Raw genomic sequence first — 12,327 nt, 5'->3', positions numbered from 1 at the left:
GTTGAAGATAAAGGAAGCAATTCCAAAATTGAAGCCATGATGGAAAATGCCTTTCATTGATATTAAATTAAAAGTAATCAAAAAAAGGGCATACTTAAGAGACCGTAAATTCCTAAAGATAAATATAAAAATAGAAGTAGAAACTATTATATGAAAATTTTAGCAAATAGTTAAGATTCAACCAGTGTTTATAATTAACTTTCAATGATATATAAACAAAAGAAAAACAAATGTAAATTATTACAAATCTATTACCTGCACAAGATAATATTTGCAAATTTTCCTTTTCTTCCCTGAGTTTTGCATTCTTGGAGATTTTATCATCTTTAGAAACAGGTACAGGAGCAAATCTTCGGGGTGCAGGGGTCTCAAGTGGAGACTTTTGGTTGTCAAAACCCAAATCCTTAATTTGCCTTAAGTGTGCTTAAATGCAAAAGGAAAAGCAACCTTAGCAGTAAAAAACATTTGTATTGTTAAATTGTTCCTGTTCACATATTTTTACAATGTAACTAAAACTTAAGTGTGTAGCCATTAAAACAAAAAACAAAGGTGGCAGAACCAAAGAGGCAGCATGAAATAGTGAAAAGAACACTATACTTGAAGTCAAAAGAACAAGATACAAATTCCAACACTGTTGCTTATTGCTTATTTTAACTTTGTACAACTCAATTAAGCTCTCAGGGCACTCATTTGTATAATAAATGGATTAATAATAATGATAATAATTGTTACCATTTATATAGTACTTACATATAAATATATAATATAAATATAAATATATAAAAGTACTTAAATATAGTTTACAAACCACTCTGTAGATATTTGATTCTCACAATAACCCAAAGAGGTAGGTTCTATTATCTTCATTTTACAGATAAGGAAACTAACTAATGCTAAGTGATTTGTCCATGGTTTCCTATCTAAAAAGTGTCTGAGCCAGCATTAGAACTCAGATCTTCCTGAACACTGATAAGGTAGGCAACTGGGATATCGAAGTGTCCTTAAATCAGGCCATAGAAAGATTTCCTAAAGGAACTGGGGATGTTTAGACCACAGAAAAGAAAACTCAGAGGTACTTGATACTGGTCTTTATGTATCTGAAGGGCAATAATGTGGGGAAAAAAAAATTATACTTGTTGCACTTGGTCCTAGCGCCTACAACTAGGACCAATAAAAGGAAGATCAAAAACAAAAACAAATTTAGGATTGGTATTATTGACATAACTTTCTAAGCATTAGAGTCATTCACAGTGAAACAGACTTTGAAGAAACCTCAAGGTTCCCTAGAGTTTTTCAAGTCAAAGCTAGATGGCCAATGATCAATTACATTATAGAAGGGATTCCTTTTTAAATCTGAAAAGGATTAGATAGCTTTTGAGGTATTTTCCAGCTCTGAAATGGTATAACTGTTCACAATATTCTTTTCTCCTTTCCTATTTTCAATTGAATTTTTCACAATTTTTCTAAATCCTTTGGCTTCTTCTCCTGTTTAATGCCCTGAGAACTGATTTTTAAATTTATTCTATTTTATTCTTATAATTTTTTTCAATTAACAAATATCTATTTTCTCTTCTGTACTTCCTTTTCCCTCAATGAAAAAGAAATAAAGCCCTCATAACAAATATATATATAACTTAAGCAAAATACAATACCATATTGACTATTATCCAAAAAAATATACCCCTTATCTGCATCCTAAGTCCATCACCTCTGTCGGAAAGTGAGTACCATCAGAACTCTAGAATGCTTGGTTATTTTCTAGTATAGAGTTCTTAAGGCTTTGAAAATTGTATTCACAATATTATTGGGTAATTGTTCTCCTGATTCCTCTCCAGACTGGATTTCATTTTATCTATGTAACCCTAATCTGGCACAATTATTTTTATTTTCTTTTGCATTATTATCATCTTCATATCTTCATTTAACATATTAGGAATTGTCATGCAAAAGGTCCAAAAGGAAGATCCAACTGTCATATGTGATAATATACAGACATAATCTGCAGATCTTTGACCTATTTTATTGCTTAAACCCCAAATTTATTTTCCACAATTTTTTCTTACACCCATCTTGTACTTCAGTCACCATCAATAATGAAACCAAATTCTTTGTTTGCCTATACAAGGAGAACCTATGAACTATTTATTCCTTTTATCATCTAGTTTCATTTATCCTAAGAATGCCTACATCAAGGTAGTTACAATAGCTTGGCAGATCACCGTGGGCCCCTGACCAAAGATCAAATCTTCAGAGTATCCAAAGTTAATGATTAGAGATAGTCTAAAAACTGAAGTTCCTTGCACTCCTTTCTGATATTCTATCAATATCCCATTGCAGAAGTAGAAGGGGAACACACAGGAATGACAGCTATTTTAAAATGTTTTCTGTACATGGCTTGTCATAGCCAAAGAATTCATCAGCCAACCTAGTACTGATAAGCCTTCCCTTGGTTGGTCTTAAAACAGCAAACTTGGTCTTCCAGAGAGATAAACTTATCTGAAGTCTTTTTGGTATCAAAAGTCCAGGGTGTTGAGGCTCAAATCAAACAATAGCTTTCTTATTAAGCACTCTACAAACCTTAAAATGCTATATAAATGAAAGCTGTAGTTACCTTATAGCAGGAAAAAAAAAATTCCTCGTGGCTCAGGACAAATTAAAATATAACTAGGAAATGTTTTTAAAAATAAGTAAAAATACAGTAAAATATAGAAAAATGTTAATTTGTAGTTTTAAGTCAATATGCTACCTGCTAGCAGGGATTAATTTCTAATCTGATTTTGACACCATTGCCCTAGAATTACCAAGCCTCCAGACTGATAAGAGTTTCATTCCCTAAGTTTTCTACTATTGTTGTGTTTCAACAAATTTTTATAGAATAAAACAGGGGTGTACTGGTAAATATTTAACAGCTGGCTTCAAGTAGGGGAGGTGAGGAGAGAAAGGAGGAAATATGTATACACAATTTTAAATTTAATTTATATAAGTGATAATTTCTTAAATTTAGGCAATCCTCAACAGCAGCAACAAAAACAAGCCCCGATTTGTACCACTTGCCGATTTCTGTTATAAATGGTTCCCAGGGTAGAGCCTTTCAGAGTTTAAACTCCAATGGTACAGACGTTGAAAATCTAGGCTCATCTCTCACAATGGTCTTTTTATCTTTTGTAGGAACTAATGCACTAATCTGTTTAGCAGACCTTGGAGAAAGTACCTGCTTCACTGCACAGATTTCCCATGGAATATTTCTGTGATGCATATGAGTCACAAAGTTTAAGGACGTGTATATAACTTTTGATCTGCATTAACAGTAGCAGTACCCATAGTGGTTTATAAATTCACTGATTTACTGAAGTATCAGTTTTAATTGCACAAACTGGGACTTACTCTATTAGCTCCTTGAGAACAAAACTTTCATTCTTTGTATCTCTTCAAAATATAACATAGTGCCTAACAATAAATACTTGTTAATGGATACAAAAGATTAGAAAACTAATTTTATAAAACATCAGAAAAGTAGCACAGGCTAACTCATACAATATTGTGTTGGTACTTTTATGTTTAGAAAAGCAGAGAGGGAAAACAAGAAAAAAAAACAAAACAAGAAAATAATGGAATATTATTATTCTATTAGAAATGATGAGCAGGCTGACTTCAAAAAAGCCTAAAAAAACCTACAAGAACTGATGAGTAAAGTGAGCAGAACCCAGAACACTGTATATAGTAACAATAAGATTAGGTGATCAACTGTGACAGACTTGGCTTTTCTCAACAATTTAGTGCAGTTAAAGACTTTGGATGGAAAATGCCAAGCACATCCAGAGAGAGCATTATGGAGACTAATCTTAGATTGAAGCATAGTATTTTCACCTCTTTGTTTGAATGCTTTTTTCTTTCTCATGTTTCCCCCCCCTCCTTTTTGGTCTGATTTTTCTTGCACAGTATGACAGATATGGAAATATGTTTAAAAGGATTGCACATATTTAACCTTTATCAGATTGCCTGCTCTCTTGGGGAGGGGAGAAGTAAAGGAGAGAGAAATATTCAGAACACAAAGTTTTACAAAAATGAATGTTGAAAACTATCTTTACACATATATTTCAAAAATTAAAACACACAAGAAAAAAAAGAAAATGAAATTTATCAAGGATGAGAACTGAATCAGTATCAGATGTGACTCACTGAATTTAGCACTATTTTTACCTTGACTAGGAAGCTCTGTGCATCTGTGATGTGAAGAATGGTTACTGCCAACAGGACACTGAAGTTCTGATTTTACAAATGATTTTTCTACTGGATTGGAAGATGGCACAATGACAGGTTGGTATCTACCACTGTTGAATGCAGACGCAATTAAATGGTTCTAGAAGACAAAATTACTTTATGACTTTCTTTTTTTCAAATGCATGGAGGGGAGGAGGGCAATCAATTCTATTTGAGACTATAAACACTTCCCAACTTTCAACCAGACAAACCCCTCTAAAAGGTACATTTCTTAAAACTGGATAAGCAAAAAACATGTAATAATCAAATGTCAAAAACTTCCCAATTACATTTTACTCTGTTAACAATGAATCATGAAATGGCTGCTATAACAGCCTCTGACCAAGAATGAGGACTGTGCCCCAAGTGCCCTCATCTCCAATGTAAACTGAATGTTGCTGATGAGGCTTTTGCTCATCAGTACTACTCTGCATCAGAACACTCACTATGAACTATAAACATTTGGCCTCATTCATTACCTAAATCGAGTCATTGAGATCTAAGTCTGCCTTTTCCAAAGGAAAAAGCCATGCCTAAATTTTCTGGTCTCTGTCGCACTTCCTATGCAGGACACTTCAGGAAACTTCTCCATTGCTTAATATCCTTTCTGGCTGTCCCTTTGTCTTTGCTTTTCTTTAAACTCTACTAAGCACTCTTTCAGCACTCCTCAGGCTAATCTTCTTGTAACATCAAGCTCTGAGTTATTTAATAGTAGTGTTGTGATAGAAGGCCCCTTAGAAGACATGAATGTCCTTTACTACCAAGAAGTGAGATCTTCTGGAGGAACATTTAATCCAAATAAGTCTGAGGGTTTTTTTTGTTTTTTTTTCCCCTGAAAAGGCAATAAAAAAATTTGCTTGGTCCAAGACACTGACATAGCTTACCTGATTACCCAAAGACAAAAGTGCAACAGAGGAGTCAGCTCACTCCTCAACCATGACACATGCTTCCATGACAAAAGGAGAAGCAAGGAAGCTTTGCCCACCTAAACCAATACCAAATCCTTGCTAGATTTCCTTTTCATAATATTGTCAATATACTTTCTTGTGGGATGTGAGACTGTTTAAGTATCCCATTTTGCTTTGATCTTAACTTGTACTAATCAAGCCTGATATCCATGGGACCAGACAATTTGTATGCCTTAATGGTATACAGATGATTACTATATACCGTAATTTTAATAAGGATATTTTTAGTACAAGGAGATAAAATTTTCAAGTTAGAAAACAATTTCTACTCATTATCAAATCCTAGTGCTATCTGCTGGACAGAAATTTCAATTTAGAATTGGGCAATTGAGCTCAGATTCTAAATAGGCAAATTTTAGGCTAAGCCAGATTTATCATCAAAAGTTTGATATTCTCGGTATTCAGAATCTAATAGAGTAGCATATAGACCAAATTAATCAATCAACAAGCATTTATTACCTTTCTACTATGTGCCAAATACTCTGCTAAGCAATGGTTATATGAAGACAAAAATGAAGTTCCTTACCCTTAAGGAGATTCTAATCTATCAAAGGAGATAATATGTACACATATAAATATATAGAAAGTCAATACAAGGTAATTTTGAAAGGGAAGGCATCAGCATTTGGGAGCACCAGAGAGAAAAAGCTTCACGTAAAAATTAGGGAAACAAAGATATAGCACAAGGGTTCTCCTAATCACCACTCTAAAGGGTTTAGTAGTCAAGTACTACCAAAGATAAACAATGGAAAGCTGAGATTTCAGCAACTATACCAGTATGCCTCTTTTGAGTCTCCCTTGCCTGCTAGGACACTCACTTTCCACCCCAGATTCTCTACCTATCAGGCATTTATTTGTATTTATTCACCTTTTGCTTATTTTATATAATTATCAAGGTAATTCTACTTATCTAAGTTCCTTAAAAGTAAGAATTGTTTCATTCTTTGTATCTATAACACTTAGCATAGTAAGAATTTATCAAATGCTTGTTTTTTGGCTAACTTTTAACTCTTCCTTCTCAATATTCATTTGTTCTATTCTCCTGGAGATCTGCTTCTACCTCCTTGATGTGATTATTTCCCAAGGTTTTGACCTTTTCTGTGTCTACAACCACATCCTCAGAGATCCTATCAGTTCCCATGAGGTAATATCAAGTCTCTTCTCAGATGTCATCAAAACCCACGCCTAGTATTTCTTTTGAACTTTAGGCACTTGTCTCCTGGATATTCCACAACTATCTTAAATGCATCAAGTTTAAAAACAGAATTTCTGTTCCCCAAATTTACCTATTTATGTTGCTGGCAACAACATTTGTTTATATCAGACTGACTTTTCCTTCTCCATTATTCTTCCCTATTATTTGTAAACTTGTGTCAATTGTACTATCACAACATCTCATATCTATTCCCTTTTTTCTATTCACACACACATATTTGAATACCTCATTTAAGTACTCACTATCTCTCACCTAGATGATAACATTTTGAGTAATCTAATCTCCCAGCTAGTAGTTTCTTGCCTCTTCACTCACCCTCCACATATTTGCCAGAAGAATTTTTCTGAAATACAATTCCAATTATTTGATTTCTCTGCTCAAAATCTTTTCATTGGTTCCAAACTGTCTATAGAAGGAAATACAAATTCCCCAGGCTGGCATTTACTGCCCTACCCAATCCAGCTCCCACTTGCCTTATTTTACACTAGTTTACTTCATGTACTCTACATTCCAGCCAAATTCATCAGTAGCTTTTCTGGAACTCGACACTTCAATTCTCACCCCAGACAGTGACCCAGAGCAATACATGAGCCTGGGATGCACTCCCTATTCCTCTTTGCTTCTCAAAATCCTTGTTTTTATGAAAAACTCAGCTCAGGTGTGTCAACTCCTTTGTGAGGCATTCCTTGGTGCTGCCAAGTAATGCTTTCTTTGCAATTTTCTTTGTATTGTACTTATAAGTATATTTTGCATCTCCCCCTCCACCAGCATCTTTTCCCTATGACCCTCCCAAAAAATAACCTCTTTAATACCAGAACTGCTTGGTCTTTTTCTATATCCTCAGTCCAAAGCACAATGATTACACTTAATAAGAGCTTAACAAACACTTTTGGAATTGAATCTTTTTTTTTTTTGGAATTGAATCTTAATACCATTAGGCACTCATTTAAAAAAAAGCTTAACATCACCAAAATCCTTATACAAGAAAGGCAAAGCAACCTACAACTATTTGGGGGGAGGGGGAAACATATCAGAGTCTAACAAGAAATCAGTGAAAATGACAATACACATTAATAAAAAGGTAAATAGAAATAATTTAAATTTTTGCCATTGCTGGCCCCAATTTCCTAAGTAAGCTCAAAAGTGATTATCTCAAGTTTTTTTATATATTTATTTCTTGAACATTAACAGATATTAACTAGTAATTAAAACTAGTTATATGTAATGCCTTATTAAAGATTTTAATAATGGTTATTTGTCAGCTTAAGATAACATAATAATAAGAAATACAGCAACATCATCTAGTTTGAATGAGGATACCTGAATATCGACTTGTTGTTGTTCTATTTTTTCTAGACGCCTAAGGTGTTGTTCTATAAATACATCAAACTGCTTCTCATGGTCTTGGCAACAAGATTTCTCAGGTTGAATTTTAATGTTTTTCTGCTGTTCTGCAACACGTTGTAGTTGTTTATCTGTCTCCTGGAGTTTACTGAGTAATTCTGATACAGAATTAACTTTTGCTTCCAAATCACTCTGTACCTAAAATAAGAAAAATATAGCAAAATCAGAATTTCTTATTTTAAGATAAATTAGCACATCACCTTTTATCAACAATATACCAAGTACAGATATCTGCATATATTTTGCATTTATTTAGTCATGTCTCTCCCCACATAGAAATGAAACCCTTTGAGGGTAAAGGTTGTATCCAGAACAGAGTAGGTATTTATCAACCAATCTATCAACTACTATGTGACAGGCAATATGCTGGCTACACAAAATTAGCCTATATTCTAATACACATACAGGTATGAAAATATAAACAGGATATAAAGTATATAGCGATTGAATACAAACATACACAATGGAATTAAATAGAAGGTAGCCTGGGAGAGAAGGCACTAGCAATTGAGGCCCAGAGTAAAGAGGGACAGAATCTAAAAAGTCTTCTTACAGAGCATGGCACTTGAAATGTTAACTTCAAGGAAGAGAAGACCGGGACAAGAGTGGAGAGCACAAAAGCCACCACAAAGGCTTGGCCCTCTTCTTCCTAATCCCACCACGACTACTCTATTTCAGTCACCATACCTGACCAGGCATCTCTAATCTGGCCATTCCAAATCATCACAGAGCAGCCAAAGTGACATCTATCAAACGCCTGAGAGTGCCTGCCATCTCTAATACCAAAAGAAAGCACCGCTTGGCCTTGAGAACTGCCAGAACATGCCATTTATGATCTTTCCATTTCTCTGACCTATTAGTCCCTTCTCTTCACGCTTGAGGTTCCAACACCCCAATCCGGGCATTGGCTCTGGCTACTCCAATCTCTAGAAGGCAAATATGCCCTTATTGTGTACCAGGCATTTCTCCAAGTACTTCACAAATATTTCAAATGAATCTATTGCTTCCTGAACTATAAAAATGGGGATGATACACAAGATTATTATGCAGATTAAATGAGATCATATTTATGAAGCACAGTGCCTGACACATAGCAAATGTTGGATGAATATTCAATCCCTTCTCCCTTTTTCTCAACCTCGATATCTTAGGATCCCTAGTTTGTTAGCTTAAGTATCAAATTCTCTAGTCAGTCGGCCAACAAGCATTTATCAGCTACGTCCGATGTGCCAGGCATAGTGCCAAGTGTAGAGGGATACAAAAAAAGAAAGACAAGAAAACAAATCCCCACCCTCAAGGGAGTCACATTTAAATGAGGGAGACAACCATCAAACAAATACATACAGTATTCCAGGACAATTCCAAGAGATTTGGTATGGAAAATGTCATCTGCATTCAGAGAGAGAACTATGGAGACTGAATGAGAGTTGAATTGATTTTCACCTTTTTTTTGTTTATTTCTCATAATTTTTCCCCTTTTGATCTAAGACAAATAAGGAAATATGTTTAAAAGGATTATACATGTTTAATTCATATCAAAGCCCTTGCTGTCTTGGAGAGGGCCATAAGGGAGAAAACATTTAGAACACAAAATCTTTTTTTTAATAATAGCTTTTTATTTTCAAAATACATAAGATAGTTTTTAACATTCACCCCTGCAAAACCTCATTGAAACACAAGATTTTATAGAAATTAATTTCAAAAACTATCTTTACACATATTTGGAAAAATAAAATACTATTGAGAAAAAAAATCATATATGTATCAACAAGATATACCTAGTGTAAACGGAGGGTGTCTTCAGAGGAAAGGCACTGTGTTTTCTGGAATTTGGGGAGAGGGGAAGCAGGGCAGGAGGAAGAGGTCTAGAAAGGATCAGAAAATCCAGAAAACTAGAAAGACTAAGAGGTAAAGGTGAAGAGACAGAGCATTCTAGGTTTGGGAGATGATAGTCAAAGCTATGGCACAGAGGAGGAAGTGGAATATCACATACGAGGAACAGCAAATGGGCCAGTGTTACCAAATCACAGAGGATGCTGATGTAATTGGAAGGTAAAAAGAACAATAAAAAGTCAGGAAAGGGTCCAATTAAAAAGCCAAAGAGAAGATTATATTCTAAACTTTATATTTGAGCTTAGAAATATGAGGAAATCCCTGAAGCATTTTGATAAGAGCCTAAGCATGGCAGACCTCTAATTCAGGGAAGATTATTTTGACAACTGAGATTAGGATGGACTGAAATGAGGAAAACAGGGAGACAAAACTACAAGTTCATCACTGTAGTGTAGGTCTGAAGCTATGAAGGCCTAAATCAGGGTCATGACTATGAGAAAGAAGGTGAGGTATATGAGATGTAATGAAGGTAAGCCGGAATAAAGAAAGGAAAAGTAAAATACTTCTGGTTGAAATACAGATTTAATTTAACCAAATCACAAATGACTGAATGACAAGTATGGTTTACCTTCAATTTGAATTGAACTTAGGGGAAATTTTTCCTTCTAATTTAAACCAAAAAGCACTTTTAAGCTCCTATAATGCGCTAAGTATTATGCTAAGCACTAAGGATGCAAATATGCAAAAAAGCTGCCCTTGGTTCATTCAATTGGAGGAAACAATATATATTCAGATTAAGTTAGTTTAGATATTTCCAAAGAAAGGTTGTTAATAACTAGAAGGATCAAGAATGGCTTCATGCAAGAGTTAGCACTTAAGCATGAATCTAGAAATGAAGAAAAAAAGCAGAAAAAGAAAACTATAGACCAATTTAATAAATGAATATGACAAAAATATTTAATAAAACTTTAACAAAGAAACAATATATTCCCCCAAAAGACAATTCATCATGACCAATCTGGTTTTAAGCTAGGGATATAAGACTTATAATCAGGAAAACAATTGGTCATTCATACAAACAAAAAAACCACATCATTTTATCAAAATACATAGAAAACACTTTCAAAAAAATAAGCACTTATTTTTGTTATATCCCTAAACAAAATAACACAGAAGGGCCCTTTTTTAATGATCAAAAGTAAATTTGCAATGGAAAAAACACTAGGTTTCTCATAAAAAAGGGATACAGAAAGTACATTCTTTACACTTTTCTGTCATCACATAGTACTAAAAATGCTAGTTAGAAAAGTAAAATACCAACATAAAATACATAAACACCAACAGAGACAAAATTTACATGTAAGAGACCTTTGTAATTTTCCTAGCTATAGGTACTATGTCTTTTATTAATTTTGCAGATAGAGGAAAAGTGAAGATGTGTTGTCTTTCTTAAGAGAACATAAGTTTCGGAAAGCACAAATTCATTTTCTCTTTGCATTGGAGCTTAAATGCTTGTTGATTGACTGCCGTAAAGAGTAATACAAAAAGGTCAAACTAATGAAAAATTCTACTAATTTAAGACCATACCATGAAAAAGAGGAAGAATACTAACAGAAAAAAAAAAAAAGTCACAACCAAAACAAACTTCCTGAATCTAAAGAGGGAAAAAAAGAAAAATAAAGAATTAAAATCTAAGAGGACACCTATAAATTGAGGAATGGCTAAACAAACTGGTATACTGATATACAAAGTATCACTATTCTGGAAAAAACTGTGAAAAATGATTTCAAAGGCTCTTAAGTAATATGAATAAATGCAGAATAAGTGAACAGAATTTATACCTGAACAACCATAATGTAAGAACAAATAACTTTCAAAAACTTTGGACCAATGCAATGAACCATCATGTTTACATCTTAGATATTACTTATCTCTTAACAGAAGTATCTTATGTACTTCTGATGAAGAGGTGACATAAAGGTGACATAAAGACATACGCTTTTGGGCTTGGGGCATTATGAAGGTTTGCTTTTTTTGCTGTTTTTTATTTTCTACTATGCTTGTGAGTTAAAAGGGTTTTTTCTTCCTTTCTTGTTTTTAATTGGGGGCAAGGAAAAGGGATAAAGAGAGCTTTAACAAAAAAAGATGAAAAAATTTGTGAAATATTTATAAAATGAAGAGAAAAGATGGAAATTCAGAAGAAAGTACATATAAGGAAGGACAGCTTTGAAATTAATATGTAGAATTTATTATATACTTATTAAAAAAGTAAAAGATATGAAATTAAAACTCATAGTTTCATATATAATATCTCATGACCTTCACTACGAAGTAGGTAATCCAAACTACCACTTGTAAGCAAGAAAAAGCAAATAGGCAACTCTATTTTCCAGAGTAATAAGAAATTTCTAAGGCCCTCCCCTTTCTCAGGAATAGGATACATCATCTGTTATATCACATTTTAAAAATATGCTATAAATTTATAGTAATTATAAATCAGTAGAAAGGGGTTGCTAGGGGCAGCTAGGTGGTGCAGTGGACAGAGCACCAGCCTTGTATTCAGAAGGACCAGAGTTCAAATCTGGTCTCAGATACTTAACACTTCCTAGCTGTGTGACCCTGGGCAAGTCACTTAACCCCAGCCTT

General features: G+C 33.9%; 1 protein-coding gene across 5 annotated transcripts in view; it reads right to left on the bottom strand.

The window, feature by feature from the left end:
* The window catches only part of KIAA0586 (KIAA0586 ortholog), a 147,681-nt gene that overhangs the window by 96,081 nt on the left and 39,273 nt on the right, over positions 1–12,327 (bottom strand). For all 5 annotated transcript variants that reach the window (XM_074290227.1, XM_074290226.1, XM_074290223.1 and 2 more), the window contains exons 7-9: positions 7,765–7,986; positions 4,201–4,360; positions 256–423 (exon numbers count right to left, since the gene is read on the bottom strand). In XM_074290227.1, the coding sequence (XP_074146328.1) occupies positions 256–423; positions 4,201–4,360; positions 7,765–7,986 (550 nt within the window). The remainder of the gene's footprint in view (positions 1–255; positions 424–4,200; positions 4,361–7,764; positions 7,987–12,327) is intronic.

The sequence above is a fragment of the Sminthopsis crassicaudata genome, chromosome 2 (assembly GCF_048593235.1).
Source record: "Sminthopsis crassicaudata isolate SCR6 chromosome 2, ASM4859323v1, whole genome shotgun sequence".
NCBI classification, from domain to species: Eukaryota; Metazoa; Chordata; class Mammalia; order Dasyuromorphia; family Dasyuridae; genus Sminthopsis; species Sminthopsis crassicaudata.
Note: the sequence above shows the minus strand (reverse complement) of the source record. Positions and strands in the feature narration are given on the sequence as shown.